The sequence below is a fragment of the Scomber japonicus genome, chromosome 18 (genome assembly GCF_027409825.1).
Source record: "Scomber japonicus isolate fScoJap1 chromosome 18, fScoJap1.pri, whole genome shotgun sequence".
Lineage (NCBI taxonomy): Eukaryota > Metazoa > Chordata > Actinopteri > Scombriformes > Scombridae > Scomber > Scomber japonicus.
In genome coordinates this window covers 18,641,711-18,660,014 of record NC_070595.1, presented here as the reverse complement: position 1 = coordinate 18,660,014, position 18,304 = coordinate 18,641,711, and the positions used below count along the sequence as shown (strand labels likewise).

At 40.8% G+C, this 18,304-nt stretch overlaps 1 protein-coding gene across 3 annotated transcripts; it reads left to right on the top strand.

Annotated features, from left to right (window-relative positions):
• Positions 1-309: 309 nt before the first annotated feature.
• tlk2 (tousled-like kinase 2) lies at positions 310-14,675 on the top strand. Of its 3 annotated transcripts, XM_053337928.1 has the most exons (21): positions 310-995; positions 2,085-2,167; positions 3,746-3,823; positions 3,920-3,989; positions 4,076-4,119; positions 4,274-4,372; positions 4,861-4,962; positions 5,190-5,282; positions 5,477-5,587; positions 5,731-5,867; positions 6,736-6,888; positions 6,982-7,048; positions 7,832-7,929; positions 8,028-8,109; positions 8,742-8,833; positions 8,958-9,047; positions 9,197-9,366; positions 9,719-9,857; positions 12,190-12,301; positions 13,433-13,540; positions 14,081-14,675. In XM_053337928.1, the coding sequence occupies exons 2-21, from the start codon at positions 2,087-2,089 to the stop codon at positions 14,252-14,254; spliced, it is 2,100 nt and encodes a 699-aa protein (XP_053193903.1). In that variant the 5' UTR covers positions 310-995; positions 2,085-2,086; the 3' UTR covers positions 14,255-14,675. The 3 variants fall into 3 exon arrangements, with proteins under 3 accessions (XP_053193903.1, XP_053193902.1, XP_053193904.1); XM_053337927.1 differs by having other exon boundaries at positions 6,736-7,048; XM_053337929.1 differs by lacking the exon at positions 4,274-4,372 and having other exon boundaries at positions 6,736-7,048.
• The last annotated feature ends 3,629 nt before the right edge of the window (positions 14,676-18,304 follow it).

Sequence of the window (18,304 nt, the reverse complement as noted above, 5' to 3'; positions counted from 1 at the left end):
TAGTTAAAGCCCTACATTAAAACTTTAAAATGTTGTACTTTTTAAAAATCTTTTGATATAATGTAAGTACATCAGCATGTGGGTGTGAACATGATGGGAATGGCAACTTTTTCTCTTTTTTTTTTTTTTGATAAGTGATCATTTTGTGGGTGGGTGGGCGCTGTTAAATTGTATTGTGCACAGAGGGATTTACCATTGGTCCAGACGAGATTTGGGGGCAGGCGTGGACTGAACGAAGGTGAAAAAATACTTGAACAATCTCACGAGAAAATATGAGATTTTACTGATTATTGTTTACATTGCAAAACACATGAGAACCGAACCGAATCGATCCGGATTCAGCTGAAACGCTTTTTTTTTGTTGCAAAGAGCCACAACTTCCGAAACGGATCTGTTTTCTCCCCCCCTCCTGCAGCGACGAAGAAAGACTGGGAGAAGAACTTTGTTTTGATCGAGCTGACCCAAAAAAAATCATCTGGGAGAAAAAGATAGAAGAAGAAGAACAGGAGGAGGAGGAGGTGGTGGTGGTGGTAGTAGTAGTAGTAGAAGAAGAAGACATCATTTATACCTAGGTGGTGTGGGGGGTAAAAAAGGGGAGAATCTCGAGGGTCGCCATTGTGTGTGGAAAACGAGATACCCCGACACAGGCAACGGGGAGAGATGGATGTAATGGGGATCCCCGCCTAAGGAGCACATAAAGGCGGGTGTTTTTTTTAGTTTTTTGGGATACCCGGAGTCCTCGAGGCCTCTGAGAGAGGAGGGGGAGAAGAGGAATCCACTGCCGTCTGCCTCGAGCCCACAGCGCACGCTCCAGTGTCCCCTCATCTCATCGTGGACAATCATCAACGCGAGGCACGAGGCTGTACACGCGGCCTAGCCTGGGAGGGTCTGCAAAGAACACCGGGGGGTGGGGGGGACAACAGGGGGACGGCTTCAGGGTTAACAACTGGCCCCCTGTGGATTGGAGGAGCGAGAAAATATATATAACTATTACAGTAAGTATCTTGTTAGGTTGTCGAATAACATACATTTGATGTGGTGTCTTGTTGTAGCTCCAGCACCTGACCGAGAAGATGCTGCTTTGCTTTTTGACAGACGAGTTAAGTGATAATGTTAGCCTGCTGTCCTTAGTGTGTTTATTAAAAAAACAATTAAAAGGTGAGGACACTAGTTGTGTTGATGTTTTTGTACATTAGCCACTATCTAAAACAACATTTGTCTGCTTCGTGGGTACGTAAATCATCAAAATCAATCACATTTTTAACATTAGCTACTAGTTAGCTCCTTGGGTCGCCAATGCTATGTAGCTAAGTGATGGCCAACATCCTAGTTAGCCTTATTTATCCACTGTTAAGTTAGCTTTTCCACATCCTTAACAGCTGCTGCCCTCTGCTCACCATCATGTTAAAACCCCTAATCTTGTATATCCTTAATTAAATGGACACGGGATGCTGCAGGTTAACACTATTCATTTAATGAATGCAATGGCCACAGATAACATTTAACACAGACGTAGCAGTCAGTCAGTCAGTGTTGGGGCGTGTAACATAAATGTTAACCTTTTGAACAGGCTAGCAAGCTGGGCATTTATTGTCTATTTGGCCTTTTCCATTGCTGTGTGAGTGAGTATACTTGGCAGTGCCTCCATTAGTGACCTTTCATAACTCTAGCGCCATGTAACTTAGGCCTATAATGCCAGGGCGTTATCACATGATGCTATAATTTTCCAGGCAGTGACTCTACACATCTGGCCTACGTCTTTGATGCATATTTAATATCCTGTATTGGCTATATATATATGTATGTATATATTTTTTGCTAGACTGTGTATTTTAGTGCTGTGAGTATTTTACTTAGTACTCAAGTTGTATGGCTGGTGCTTGCTGAACACACACACACATAGTGGAAAACATTATTGTCAGGCTTATTGATGACTCAGAACAGGAATTTTCCACATCCATATAGCTAAAAACAGCCATGACTCATCACAACCAATGCCTTTTGAAACACTGATATGTCACTCCCACTTGAATATACCAGACCTCACAACGCCTTCCTTAATCTATGCTCTTGTGTCTCCGCAGCCATGATGGAAGAATTGCATAGCCTGGACCCCCGGCGGCAGGAACTGTTGGAGGCTCGCTTCACTGGGGTCGGCGTGGCTAAGGTTTGTGTTTCAGGAGCGGCCGAGGCGCAGCAAAGAAACCCTTCCCACCTGTCACAGTGCTTACAATCACAGATATACTTTGATTACACATCTTTGTGAATATCTTCCTTTTCTTTGTCTCACTCTGCCTCAGTGTCATTCTGCTGTTTGGCCTGGACAAGCTTGGCCCCCCTCTCCTTTTCTTTGTCTCTGGAGAAGGTTGATCTGTGTCTGTGTTTTTTGGCTGGTGTGATATGGCATCTCTCCCTGGCTCATGATGTAGTGGCTGTATATGCAAGTGGCAACGCCTGCCAAAAAGGCCACAGACGGGACAGGGGTGGTGGGGTGGTGGGAGGGCGGGGGGGGGGGGGGGTAAAGGCAGAGGAGGAATGCAGAAATAGTTCTTGACCAGGTGTGAGTGGAGGCAGCGTTTAGCCTTCCACCCTCCTCCTTCTCCTCCTGCTCGCTACATGGATGGAGCTGTCTTTGCGGAAGGTGATCTTGGAACAGTTGGGGAGTGAGAGTCAGCGCCAGGAGTGGGCCCTGTGCCAGCCATAGGCAGAGCTGAGCCTAGAGCATGGCATGGCTGCTGCCGCAGAGAAAATGGCGGCTCCCGCTAAGGCATCATGCCACAATCACCCTGTATGACAAGAGATGGTATGTGTGTGGGGGGGAAGTGAGAGAGAAAGAGAGAGAGAGAAGTGTGTCAACAAATGGCTGTGAAGAAATATGGGTTGGTGGTCTAAATGCCCTCTAATGTCATAGAGGAGCTTGGAGTTTTTTTTTCTTGACCTTGAACAGCCCTGTGGCACTGCTTCTCTTTCTGTCATCACTGAGTTGGCAAAAAGAAAGGAAAATTGCTATCCTTTGAGGAAAAGCGCCAGCACACCTTTTTGGTAATAGAACAGAAAGGGCCTACTCAAATTGTTGGAAAGTGCATGTCCTTTTGAAGAAGTCTGATCAAACAACCCAAGATTTTTTTTTTTTTGGGTGAGGCTTGGGGGAGGGTGAGGGGGGGGGGCAATCTGTCATTCTTAGATCAAGCAAAGCATCTTTTGCTGGTTTTCTCCTGAAAGAAAGACAGAGAGGGAGGAGAAAGAACCGTTAAGACCACGGTGAACAGGAGAAAAATGGATGACATTATCTAAAGGTGACAGACAGAGGGAGGAATACATCCCCAGCAGCATGCCTAATGTTCAGCCATTTTAGGAGGGTTCAGTGAGAGAGCTCTAGTGTGCTCTGAATGACTAAGTATCTCTCCCTGATTGGACAGCGCCTGCTGAATTTTGATGTGATTCATTTGACTGACAGGCATCACCTAGGGAACCGGCATTAGGACTGATGCAGGTCTAGATTCAGTGGGAAGTTAATGGTTGACGGTATTTAGCCAAATCTCCACATCCCTTCCCCTCAGTTTCTCTCCTATTTTACTCTGTGTTGTCTAACGCTTGTGTGCACTCTCTCATAAGTGCATGCATACACAATGAGCACACACTGTATGTGCCCGCATTATTTTCTACATACATGTCTATCTCTTTCACACATCTTTTATATTGAAATGCAACCTGATTTATATTTATTCTGAACTTGTCTCAACAGGGCTCGGGTCAGAATCAGAATGAATCATCCAATCAGAGTCTATGCAGTGTGGGCTCTCTGAGTGACAAAGAACTAGAGGTTTGTCGGCATTTTGATTTAAAAAAAAAAATTATGCTAACAATCTCACTGTTACCTTATTATGCATGCGGTTGACTCTCGCCACTCTCCCGACAGACTCCTGAGAAAAAGGCAAACGAGCAGAGAGTAAGAAAGCGGAAAGCCGACCACTTTGACAGCAGCCAAGGTGAGACCGTCCCTCACGCTATGATCCTCTCATCATGTACCCCAAATATAAGCTCGCCTCTTTAACTCCCTGCCTCTTTGTTCCAGGTAAAGCAGGAGCAAGGGGACTTAAAATTAGTGATTATTTCGAGGTGAGTTGCAAAAAATGGATGAACCAGTGACATCTTCTTTGAGTGCATAACTTTTTTTCATTCTTTCTTTCTAACCCAACTTTTTTTTTTTAACCATCTTTTATTCTTTTCAATGAACTGCTTCCTTCATCTTCTCTCTTTATATGTCTGTCAGTTTGCGGGAGGTAGTGGTCCTGGTACCAGCCCTGCAAGGGGGATTCCACCAGTGGTCCGCTCTTCCCCACAACACTCCCTATCCAACCCACCTGTCACGGTGAGCATGTCTGCTCTATTGTTCTGACTCATGCACTTCTAACACCCTTTCCTACAGTTCTTTCTTCCATGCTTGTTATTAACAGCAGTTGATGAAGTCTGTTTAAAGGTGGAGGGAGGGTGGGGGGGGGGGGGGGGGGGGCGGGTAATCTTATAGTATCAGTGTGGAGTGTTATTTAGGCACTATACACTGACTTTGAAACATTTTAGTCAGTTGTGTTTAAATGTATCATGGTTGGCCAAAGTTCCTCTAATAGCTGAAAACAAGGAAAGCAACAATGAAAAAGATAAATGACCACAGACATTGAATAGCAAATAAACCTGTTGCACACGCCTGAAGCCTCCTACACTTTCAAGTAAAGTAAAGTATGAATTGCTCCTCACTGATAGTTCATTTGGGTTTTTTCAGTTGCTGGTCATCGTTTTCATGCAAATGTATTTTTGCCAGTTTGATGTTATGGTTATTGGATGAATGTTTCTGCCTCCCAGGTGCAGCAGGGAAGCCCTTCCTCCATCAGCTCGGCCAACACCGAGCACTCGTCGTGTTCACTGAAGCCTATTTCTCTTCACGTGCTCCACAAAGCCACACAGGTACTTACTAGCATGCTACCAGGGTTGGCTGGCTGTTTATGCATCATAATTAAAAAAGGCAGTTGTTAAATAGCTGATAGAGAAAACAATAAATTACAAGAACCATCAGCATCTGGAAGAGATTGTTAGATGGGACTACTTCTTGCACTACATTTGATGATCCAAATGATCCACCATTAACAAAAGCACTGTTTTGTTTTTGTTTTTTTGCTCACTGTGCCCTGTAGTCTGACCTTACTATAGAGAAACTAACAGCAATGGAGAACAACAAGAACTCCGACCTGGAGAAGAAGGAGGGACGAATAGACGATTTGCTGCGGGTACTAATCTCATTACATTTCATCCCTGCTACTCTGCTTGCCATTTTGAATGGTTTTGAGAATACCATGTTCTCTGTTTTTGGTTTTTCAATCAAGGCATGTTAGAGTTGACACATTGCTTCTGTCTGCACATTTACACATTTGTTAATCCTTTTTTTTTTTTTTACTTTGCTGCTTTGTTTTTTGTGCTCAAGGCAAACTGTGATCTGAGGAGACAGATTGATGAACAGCAGAGAATGCTGGAGCGATACAAGGAACGCTTGAATAAGTGTGTGACCATGTCCAAGAAGCTACTGATTGAAAAGGTATGTTCTTGTAATAGTAGTATGATTTATTACAAAATACTGCTTTTCAAAGTGTGTGCTTCATTATGGGTTTTGAACAATAGTGACTTTTTGGAAGCTCCTGCAATAACTTGATGTTCTGTATTTCTCTGCTCTTCCTCCAGTCCAAACAGGAGAAGATGGCGTGCCGGGATAAAAGCATGCAGGACAGGCTTAGACTGGGTCACTTTACTACAGTGAGACATGGTGCGTCTTTCACAGAGCAGTGGACGGATGGATACGCCTTCCAAAACCTTATCAAGTAAGGATCTATATGTTGCCAATCCAAGAACCCTTCAAGTGATACAGATACCAACTGACTATTTCATTCGATACCCATGACACATTTTGCTTTTATCTGGTGTAACAGGCGTGTAATGTAGCCACACTTAAGAGCATTTACATGGCATCTTGGCTGCTGAACTGATTAGCAAGCAGTGGGCCAATCACATGTCGGTTTAAATCGCTGTGAGGAAGTCCAGGAGCTACAGTTAGTCATATTTTCTAGCTCTGGGTGCAAAAAGGATCGATTGCAGGTATCGTTTGATGGGAGACGTTTTGATTCTACCTGGTAACGATTTATTTTGGTCAATACCTAAAAGGTATCGGGTACGAATACCCAGCCCTGTACTCGTTACAACTGTGCTAGATCAAGAGATAAAGTCAGACTTAACAGAAAGAACATCACATGTATTTTATAGCAATTTGAAATCAATAATGTATGTCTGTTGTTATTCATATATGAAGATGAAGCAAAAACAGTTGGGAATCGTTTTTATTATGTAGTTGAAAATGAGAGATTAGAGGATATTATGGCAGAGAGAGATGAGGAAGGATGTGCAACAACACTTTAATCTTCAGATCTTAACTGCAACTTTATTCAGTTTATACTGTAACATGATGTACTGTATCTTTTGCATGGTCTACAAAAAGCCTGATGTTTTACACACGCAACTAGTAAATACAAAGTGTTACGCCCTATGTTGCAAAGGAACTAATATAAGCACATTCTCCATAGAAGAGCAAGTTGTTCACTAGGTAGTCAGAGAGTTTACAGTAGATTTATACAAGACAAAATGATACACTTGGTCTGGATGTGATGTAAATGCAGTGTACCATCTTCTTTCCAGGCAACAAGAAAGGATCAACTCACAACGAGAAGACATCGAACGGCAGAGGAAGCTGCTGGCCAAGCGCAAGCCGCCCTCCATGGCTCAGACTCCGCCTCCAAGTCTGGAGCAAAACAAACGTAAAAGCAAGACCAACGGAGCAGAGAGTGAAACGTATGATGCTTTTTTCTCCTTCTTCTGTCATCTTTTTTTTCCTGTGGTGTGCATATTTGAAGTTGTGCTTAGGTTGCTTCTGTTTCCTTGCAGGTTAACACAGGCAGAGTACCACGAGCAAGAGGAAATCTTTAAATTAAGATTAGGCCATCTTAAGAAGGTAATGCGTGATATGTATGTGAATTTATCTTGGACTCAGCAACTGTGCCATAAATACCTTGACAGCCACAATGACAACAGACAAAACATCACCAACCATACCATCCCAACAACAATTACATTACAACAGTATTGCACATATCCCATAACATTGCATAACAACACATACACACACCAATGGGAAAAACACATGCTGAAAGATCACCATAATAAAAGCACTATAAAATTATTGCACAATCTTCGGCCTCAAGCAGCGTTGTTTAGGAGTTTGATGGAGGTTGGAACAAATGAATTCTTAAAATGGTTGAGTTTGCGGTAAGGGCCCGAAGGCAGGAGCTCATATTCTAAATGAAGACTATGGGATGGCTAAGTCACTATCCTCTGGGCTTGCCTGAGAACAGTTTGTTCATAAATAGATTGCAAGGTCTGATAGTCACTTCTTCCTATCACCTTCATTGCCGTGTGTACCAGATGAGTTTAGTTTTCAGTTTTGCAGTAAGGTTGCCATACCAGGCTGACATCCCATATCGGACTAAGCTCTCTAGTACCGTCTGGTAAAATAAAAACGTGATGCTTTTGTCCACACCATACACTCTGTCTGCTGTAAACGGGAACACAGACTTTCAACATGGACATTCCAACTAAAAGTGTCATCTAAGTGAACTTCCAGATACTTGTATGAGCTGACCTCCTCAACATGCTTATTGCGGTCTTTTGTTGTTGTTGTTGTTGTTGTATTTGTAAGTGCACCCTTTTTTTCACGTTTACCTTCTCGCTTTTGCAGGAGGAGGCTGAGATCCAGGCAGAGCTGGAAAGGTTGGAGCGAGTGCGGAACCTGCACATCCGCGAGCTGAAAAGGATCCACAATGAGGATAATTCCCAGTATGATTTCTTCTCATATGGTCTTTTTCTAGTTTGTCTGCACTGGAATGTCTCTTTGTCCAAATGCATAACTTCAATGGTTTCTCGCCCCCTCACAGATTCAAAGATCACCCTACGCTAAATGACCGATACCTGCTACTTCATTTACTTGGACGGGGAGGTTTCAGTGAAGTTTACAAGGTAAGATCGACTTTATTTTTTCCTGTTAAAGCAGAAGGCAGAAGAAACCCCCCCCCTCCTTTCCTCCCCTTCCCCAGTGTGTTGATGGAAGAGTACAATCAGTTTGCATTTAACCTTCTATTCTTATTACGTGTTTGATAGTTTAGAGTCTATAAAGTCTTTCCAGTGTTTCTGCCACTTAATGAATGTAATGAATGTAGATCATACCCATTCTGTGGATCAGGCAGTGTAAGAGCTCAGTTACAAACTAATAAATGAGATACAATGTCATAAACACATGCACAGTCTGGTGCGGCCTTGGGATAGATTAAAAGTGTCAGATATGTTCATTCAAATCTGGTGAGATTGAAAATGAACTCATTTATATTCTGAAAGCGACTTCAGTGAGTGAGCAGTGCATACTTTGGAAAATATTTGAGGATGTGCGTTTCATTACATTACACTACGTTGACATCATCGACATTTCACAGTCAATAATTGTGCCTGGATTTCAGAAGTCGTTCCAAGAATTTGCTGTCATCACTGATGATGAATGAACGTAGCCATTTAATGCAAAGCAAGTTTCACCACAGCTAACACTGAGCCCATGCCAAACGCAGTTCTTTAACTAATAGGAGATCTTTGTTGTTCAGGCCTTTGACTTAACAGAGCAGAGGTATGCTGCAGTCAAAATCCACCAGTTAAACAAAAACTGGAGGGATGAGAAGAAGGAGAATTATCACAAGTGAGTGTTTTGGATTTTACCAATACCATAACTATGATCATGAACTCATCAAATTGATAGAGTATAATGTAATATTCACATTTAAAGTCCTTGGTATAATTGTTGAAAATGGTGTTTGTTTCAGACATGCATGCAGAGAATATAGAATCCATAAAGAGTTGGACCACCCACGAATAGTTAAACTCTACGACTACTTTTCGCTCGACACTGACTCGTAAGTCATTTCCTTTCAAATATATGCATGCCTTGCCTTTTTAACTAAAAACAAAATACTCACAACTATGATGAAATATATCAACATGATGATGTGATTTAGTAAAATATCTCTTCCTGTTTTTCTTTTTCTTTTTTTTTTTGGAGCAGGTTCTGCACAGTCCTGGAGTACTGCGAGGGCAACGACTTAGACTTCTACCTGAAGCAGCACAAGCTTATGTCAGAGAAGGAGGGTCGCTCCATCATCATGCAGATTGTCAACGCCCTCAAGTACCTCAACGAGATCAGACCACCCATTATCCACTACGACCTTAAACCTGGTGGGTCTTACATTCCTGAAAGCTTGCATGGTGTTTTTTTTTTTGTCTCCTTGGCACCGCTCTACTTCAAACAAATTGCATCAATGCCGTCAGTTAAATTAATCACTTGAGAAGCTGCTGCAGCTACTTTCTTTCTGAATCTCACATGATGCTGAAAAACGGCTAAGAGCTGCACATTGTGACAGACTCCGTTTCTGTCCATCCATCCAATATTTTGATGTTATGATTTAGTGATTACGACTGATCAGACCAAGTTAAACTGAGTCTCGCCCCAACTTTTAACAATTCTCAATAAAATATGAATATGTATCTACACTACGCTGACTCCCAATCCTCCCCTCGTCCTGTTAAGGTAACATCCTTCTAGTGAACGGCACTGCCTGCGGGGAGATCAAGATCACAGACTTCGGCCTGTCGAAGATCATGGACGATGACAGCTACAACTCAGTGGACGGGATGGAGCTCACGTCACAGGGAGCGGGGACATACTGGTAAGATTTACACTGGAAGGTGACACCATGCCACAGGGGTGTCATCATCGGTGATATAATAAATAGTACTGTTTATTTTTACCACCGAGCCTTGGCCCTAAAGGGGTACATTTATGTCAGCTAATCAGAGGTTGGGAGATTTTTCTAGAGCTTTCTTAAAACCACAGTGCATTAGAAAATAAAGTGATCATTTTGCTGCGTGGAGGCATTTTTACTGTAAAGAAGGAAAAACATGATGACAGAGTATGAAGTGTGCAATGTGAGTGGTTTCAGCTGCAGAGTATAAATCACTGCAGATGTAATAAAAGTTTTTGTAGAAGTTTTACCCAAATTAATGCAGCACAGTTGTGAGTGTGCTTAGAGCAACAAACATTTGTGGAAGATGTTAGAACCTACATTTAGAGAGCAACACAGAAAAATTTGTAACAAAGGAAATGACTAGATCTATTGTAATGAATAGAGGACGACAGATTTTTAATGGGTGATATTGGTTGAGATTGACACCCCCTTCAACCCTACAATGAAAATCTATCTTTTGTATAAATTACCCCAAATTTTCAGTTAATTCTCTATATTTCCCCTATATTCCTGTAATTCCCATGGACATTTCCCAATTTAGAATATGTGTAAAATTCCCCAGCTTAACTTCCCATGGAAAGTTTCCAGAAATTTACCGGAAATGTATCGGAATTCTTTTACCTCTTTGCACCCCTATCTACTATGTGAAATAACTGTAGTAGGTGGGAGCTATTTTAATTTTTTCCCCTCAAAGTCGGTCATTTCAGTTGAGAAGCCTCACATTACAATGTAGGAAACAGCTCGTCTCCTCAAAGGCGTCTCCTCCACGTGTACTTCATGTAGTATTAATGTTTGTGGATGTCTTGCACGGCTTCAACCACAGGGACGTGCTTTTTGAGTAAACTGAGAGATTTGAAGCAGAAGTGGTACAAGAAGAACAACTTCCTTGGTTGTTGTATGTTGCAGTATTTAGAGCTTTGTGCTAAATTTTTAGCAGCAGAGAAAACAGGCAGGCAAACTGTAGGCAACATATACTGCTTTGTTGTTGTTAAGTGCAGAATTTTTAAAAAACTGCAGGTGTCATTACAGCCCAGCATCAGTCATATTTATCCAGATTTTTACAACTGTACTTGCACACACAACAACACGACTTTCTTTCGGCATAGCAGCAGCAGATTTATCTCCTTGCATGATCAGTGGAGGCTGCTCAGCCTGCAGCAGCTATTAGAGCCCTCTTCAACTGATATTGATGGTTTGTAAAATGTCCTATTGGCCCCTCTGTGACCTCTAGGACAAAGCGTTGTCTGTGATTTTTTTTTTTTTTTTTTACACTTTAGTTGAGTTGAATGCCTCTGGCCGGGCAATTTACTCTGAAATGTAATGTTTGAAACAGCTCTCCTACAACATGCATAAGTTAATGAATTCCTCCCTTCTCAACAATTCATGGAAGAAGGTATAATAGGGTTGTGCAATGTGATGATATATATAACGTGTGACGAGAGAAAAACGATTTTCATTTCATATTTTGCACTGAATCACACTCTCCATGGCAATATTTTTCATCATTTGCCAATATGACATTATATATCCTTCTAGACTTTTTAGTTGCAAAGCTTCTTTTTCCACTTTCAGGAACGTAATGAGTTTAGTTGTACTCTCCAACTCTGTTCTTCTGTCTGTCTCTCTGCCGGGCTGCACACACACACACACACACAGAAGGCTCAGCCCCGCCGGCACTGAGAGAAAAGAGAGGAGAGAAGCAGCGAGACAGCGACTATAAATGACAGCATAACAGTACACATTGTCTTTATTTATGTTATTTACCAAAATTTATATGAGCTCATTTCATTTCAGCTCAGTGTGAGAGTCTCTGCAGCATTTTGATGTCGTTTACGGTCACGCTGCTCCTCTTCTGCTCTCTTATGATGCACTGGGTTGGAGGGACTGGGGGGCAAATGGAGCAACTATTTAGGATATGCACTGAATTAAAATGTGCTGTGTCAGGATGATGAAATGACCTATATCAGGTTCTGAGATTTTGGTCTTATCACCCAGCCCTGAGGTTTAGTGCTTGTCATTTTCCAAGACAGCACAAAGAACATTCAAGTTTCATTAGTTTAATTATTTGACATCAACCAACGTGTTAGAAGATGACACTATTATACTAGAACATGGTTTCTAGTATGAAAATGAAGAAGTGACACATTCACAGGTCGTCATTTCAGGACTTCATGACACACTTCGAAACAGGAAACGGTATCATTTGGTTAGTTGAACTGATTCATATTAACGTGACTCCTCTTTTGACCTTTAGGTACCTGCCACCTGAGTGCTTTGTGGTCGGGAAGGAGCCGCCCAAAATCTCCAACAAGGTGGATGTGTGGTCTGTGGGAGTCATTTTCTACCAGTGTTTGTATGGCCGCAAGGTAAGGAGAAACACACTGAGAAAAATATGTTGTGTCAGGTCATTTTTAGCTGTTGTTCAGTCATAAAATTGTATTTTTTTGGAAAGAAATGTAATTAGGGTAAAATCCCTTGGTTATAGTTTTATTTTTATACCACGGACACTGAAAATTCTGATTTCTGATTGGCTGGAAGTTGTGAATCAGACGGTATAATGGAGCACCTCTCACACAGGTGTTTGTTTGCAGTTTAAATGAATGTGCCAATATTAAACTGTAGGTGATAATGACAATAATGAGGCTTGGCTGAAGAGGTTGGGGCTAGCGTTATTTGTGAAACCAATAAAAAAAAAAAAAAGTTTTAAAAAAATGATAAATAACTGAGAGAGAACCATGCAAAATACATTACAGATGTTTTTTTTATGTTTGCAAGAATCTTGGAAGAGTATTTGTAGATTTATGTAAAAGTAGAAAAGGGAAGGAGCAGAGAGAGAAGGGTAAAGCAAGCATGACATAATATTACCTACAGTGGAAAGGCAGCTGTTATCATATCATGTCCCATAATGCTGCACTGTTCTTTGTTTTTGAGATTAAAAGCAATCAGTGGATTTTCTCTAAATGTGAGGGTTAAAACGCCTGAGCGAGCCATGTCAAGCCCCTCTTGTTTAGATGTTACTTAGCAATACAGGCGGCAGGAATTCTGTCGTCATGATGTTTAAAGCAGAAAAGTATCAAAGCATCACATTTTGTTTGACATTTGACATTTTGTTGAAAAGTGGTTGTGGTATAAACGAGATGAAACCCTCCAACCCTCCACATCTCATGATTATACTGGAATATTCAACATGTTGGGTAGTTGTGGGTAACATACATGTAACCCAGAAATCTCTTCTCTTACACAAATGAAGAGGAAATAGTTTCTCCATGTCCGAATGTATTTAGCGCTCCCATTTAGTGGGATCATTTTCAGTGTTTGTTATTAGGAAAATGAGTGTAAGACTGAAAAGAAGACAAAGTGGCTTTTATTTTCATCTGAACAGTGAACTGCACACAAACTCACTTTAATTGCTCTTAGTTACGTTATTTATTTAGTTGTTTTGCCCAGCATGTTTCGGTTACCATAACACTCTTCTCTTCCCTCTCTGTGCTCATTAGCCCTTCGGCCACAACCAGTCCCAGCAGGACATCCTGCAGGAGAACACCATACTGAAAGCAACAGATGTGCAGTTTCCTCCTAAACCAGTAGTCACACCTGAAGCTAAGGTACAGGACCCTCATACCTCACTGCTTTTCTTATGTCTAATATTTCTAGAACATGTATTTTTAAGAGGAATCATTTTGGGTGTGTAAGATATTTCTTTATTGGTCTCACAGTGGGGAGATTTGCATTATTACAGCAGCAAGTGGACAGGGAAAAATAGAAGAGCAGCAATAAGAAAAAGAATAAAGAACAATAAATAATAATAAATACAAAAAACAATAATAGTAAAAGAATATATAAAAAAATTAATCTTACATTATTTAAAAGGGTAATATTGGTATTGAGTGGTAATATACCAGAGATGATGATGTTCTTGCACAGATTAATGTGACAGAAAATATTTATGTATATTGCACAGTTTAATTGAAATTAGTAGTATACATGAAATACTAATATTGCACAGTATTGGACATTAAGAAGTGTAGTGTGTCATATTATCCACAATTTAGGAAATTCTGATCTTTTCACACAAATGTAAAAGTTAATATCTGCACTCAGATTTTATTTCTAAGTTATTTCAATCTCTGTTTTTCTCCTTCTAGGCCTTTATAAGGCGCTGTCTAGTCTACCGTAAAGAGGACCGCATTGACGTGCACCAATTGGCCAGTGACCCCTTCCTCATGCCCCACATCCGCAAGTCGGTGGCCTCCTCGGGCACCTCAGGCATGGCGGTGGCCTCCACATCCAGCTCCTCTAACAGCAGCGCCTCAAACTGAGCCCACACCCCTTAACAGACTGACTGAACTGTTTTTGTTTTTTGAAAGAGTGAGGTGGGGTAGGAGTGACGCCAATATTGCGTGGCCCCCCCACCTCCCAACAGCCTCCCACTTTGCCATGAAGAGCCTAAGAGAGTCTGGTCAGAAGACGGGCAAGGGGGTGGGTGAGAAGTGATGGACGGGGGGGTTGGTGAAGGGTAGGCTCGCGTCACCCTTCATCCCTCTCATGTCCACCCACCCCGGCCTACCTGTCCTCCTCGCTTCTCAAAACGAGCGGCATTGTTCTGGGGGTCAAAGCCCTGGACGGGTGAGGTTTTGGCACTGTGTTGGTGAAAAGTGGGGTCAAGTGTTTCTTTTTTTTTGGGGGGGGGGGGGGTTTCTTTTCTGCCTACACAAAAAAAAAAAAAAAAAAGAGAGAAAATTATAAAAGAAGTATAGAACTGCTTCAGCTTGGCCAAGATGGAAAGGACTGCGGAAGGCCTCATACCGATACGCACTCACACACACACACACACACACACACACGTACACTCATGCATGAGCCGTTCTGGTCCCCAGGTAGTCTCAACTCTCCAAAATCAAACATTTAGTTTGTTCTCATCTCCCTGAACCGAGAGAACCAGTCCGGCCTTGTTTATTGTATTGAACTCTAAATATCTACGGCACTATGTCATCCATCTTGGTGTTCTGGGAGCCCCCCTTACCACCCTCCCCTGCCCCGCTTAAAAATTCCAGAGCCAGATAGTTTTGTGACGAGGAGGGAACAGAAGCTACTAACCCCTGTTACCCCCTACTGCCCCCCCCCCCCCCCCCCCATCTCTTCATCAAACTCCTGTGACCAAAGCTTATAACTTCCAGCTGGTGGCAGTGTTCCACCTCCAGTTTTTATAATGAATGGTTTTAGAGTCGTGTTACTTGATATGGAGTGGAAGCTGTTGAGGAAGGACCCCTTTTACATTTTTTTAAAAAAACTTTTCAATTTAACCAGTTTTATGGAGAAAACTGTTGTGTTTTTTCAAGTTGCCTTTTAATTAGAACTGTTATTGTTGTTTTTTTGATTGACCCCCCCTTCCCCTCCACTCCCCCTTCCCCCTCCCCTTTGACCATAAACACACATATTTATTTAGGTATGTTTGAATTTATTTTTGGCCAATAAAATGCAAGGGACTGGTTGACCTAATAGTACTGTCGGGGGGGAGGGAGATTGGGCCTTAGCAGAGAATTGCATAAACCATTAAATACTATTGGTTAAAATGTGTTTGTTTGTTCTGGGCTCATCTGTGACTTTGTGATTTCTGTGAAGGGATAACTTCTACTGATAGTGTATTATTTTAATTTTCAGTGTAAAAATGAGTGTTTATATTCAGGAGAAGACTTCCAACCGAGCTAGTGATGAGTTCAATTCAGTCATATTATCTTATAAATGAGTAAACTGACTGAAAACTGAGACTTTAATACCACGTTGATTAGAGAGAGCTGACTTTATATTGGTGTAATCAGTAGAGCTTCATGAATGCTGCCTCATTTTCATAAATAAGAGAGGAAGGTGAAAGACATTATAACAACATTTTAAAAAGCTAAATCAGTGGGTTGTGTGTCTGTTGAATACAATTAGACACAATTCTTGCACATAAACCGACAGTCCCCAAACTAAATATGATCAGTTTGCATAATGTGGTAGCAGACCTAAATGATTTTTTATCACCCTGCGTCATCTAACCCTTACATACTGCTCAGGTCAAATTTGACGCATAGCAATACAAACACCCTAACTTGCATTCTTTAAGCCTGAAATGTTATGACTTTTCCTAAAGTGGGCCAGTACGGAAGCGTATTGCATTCACTTTAATAAAAAAAAAAAAGCGTTTTTTCTGAGTAATTTTATTTTTGGTCTGTTTTTGAGGTAATAACTTCTGTTTTCCAGAGTAATTTATTTTTATGCTTGGTTTTTCAGGGGAATTTTTTTTTTCTGATTTTCGGAGTAACTTATTTCTTTTCTGTTTTTCAGAGTTTAGAGGGCATTCAAAACATTGGACACATTCACTCTTTATTGAAAGCTCGATGTAATGGAAGCAAACATGACCTGCTTGTTTAGTTTAATCAAGTTTTACTTTGATCTGGGTTTAAGACACTGGGAGATTGTCCTGTCTTTAAGTCATATAGATGGTATTACTATTATTATATATCTTTCTCCTTCTTTGCCTTTTCTCTCTCTAATTGCATATATTGGTCAAAAGACAAAGTCCCACCAAAAAGCTCAGAAACTGGGCATATGTGCGGGGCAGGAGTCACCATAGATGGAAGTCACTTGCAGGATGGCTGTTCTCGAAGTATCTCGATAATTCAGAGAAAACAATTACCATGAAAAACAGGAAAAATTACTCCGAAAAACAGGGGAAAAAATAGCCAGAAAAACAGGAAAAAAGATTACTCAGAAAGACAGAAATGATTACCTCGGAAAAACAGACCAAAATTAATTACTCAAGATTTTTATTCAAGTGAATGCAATATGCTTCCGTAGGCCAGAGAGTACCAAAATGGAAATATTTCAACATGTTCATGTGATTATCATCGTTGTTGTGCAGCTGGTGTACATTTTTGCACACAAAAGGTCTTCAGAGTTATTGTGAAACATTCTATTTAAATGTTGAGATCAAAATACAATGTGAATGTATTTTCACTATAATAATAGTGTCAAAACAAAACAAAAATACATCTGTGGTTCAAAAGCTGGCATACACACTATTTATAAAGGAATAGTTGAACCAGGTCAGAATATGAACAGTATGTAAGATTTAACACATACTGCACATGTTTATAGTACAGTCAAGCTTTTGGCAGTCGCACCTCATATGAAGTAAAGCTAAAGTTTTTAGTTTATATTTGATTGAAAGGAGCCAGCTGAGGTGGTTTTTGGCACCTGGTTAGGAGCCCTCCTGGAGGCCTCCCTCTGGAGGTGTTCTGGGCACGTCCAACTTTTCGGAAACCCCGGGGCAGACCACAACACACTGAAGGGATTACATATCTCACCTGCACAAGGAGGAACTGGAGGGTGTCGCCGGGGAGAAGGATGTCTGCTTACCTTACTCAGTTTAATGCCATCACAACATGCTCCTGGATAAGTGGCAGGAAATGGATCCGAAACGAAGTTTTAGTCTAAACAGCCCCTTCCAAACTTCAAGTCTCCAAAGGAGCTTCAAGAGGGGCCATTAAATACTACACTAAATGTATTTATTGTACTATTTCAGGGATATTATTAGATCTTTTCAAGTGAGAATAATGATCTTTACCTTATCACTGATGACGACTTATTAGTCAGCTACTGAACACTAGGTCTAAAGGACAGAACAGGAAAGATGCCTTTGCAAACTAAATCTTAGTAACACAGATACATTTAGGATTTACAAGAAAGGCAGTGCTCAAGTGCCTGACTCTGACTTCAAGCGCACTGAGAATGAGCTCTAGACATAAGGTTTTTACTTTTAAATAAAGTGAAGAATTGACTGGAAGTAGACAAGTGCATGAGGAATACTATGAACAACATGAAGGTAATGATACGAGGAAGTCACTCACTGAGCTCCAAAACAAAAATGCACAAGTTAAATAGTACAATCTCTTCTCTGTAAGGCACTTTGAAATGTGCTCTATAAATAAAGTTTATAAATATTATTATAATTAGTACCATTGAATAAGTAAAGAGAAGTTTTGTGTTGGCCAAAAACTTGAGGTAAAAGTATAATTGATAAAGATCATTTATTAGAGTTTTAACTTATTTTTTTCTGTATATTTTATTTTATTTTATTTTAATCACTTTTAAAGGATATTGTTGTGTCAATTTTTCAGCCTAGAAGGCTCAATAAAGTTACCTTACCTACCCCATTTAATGAAGACATAAAGTCCAAAAACAAACAAAAAAGGAAAAAATGCACAAAATCTGGATTAAATATTGTGCAAAACTCACTCAGAAGTAATATAAGTAATGTATAATGTGAACCACTGAATAGGTTAAAAACATACTGCTAAAGACTGGAAGAAAGAGTATAACTGATG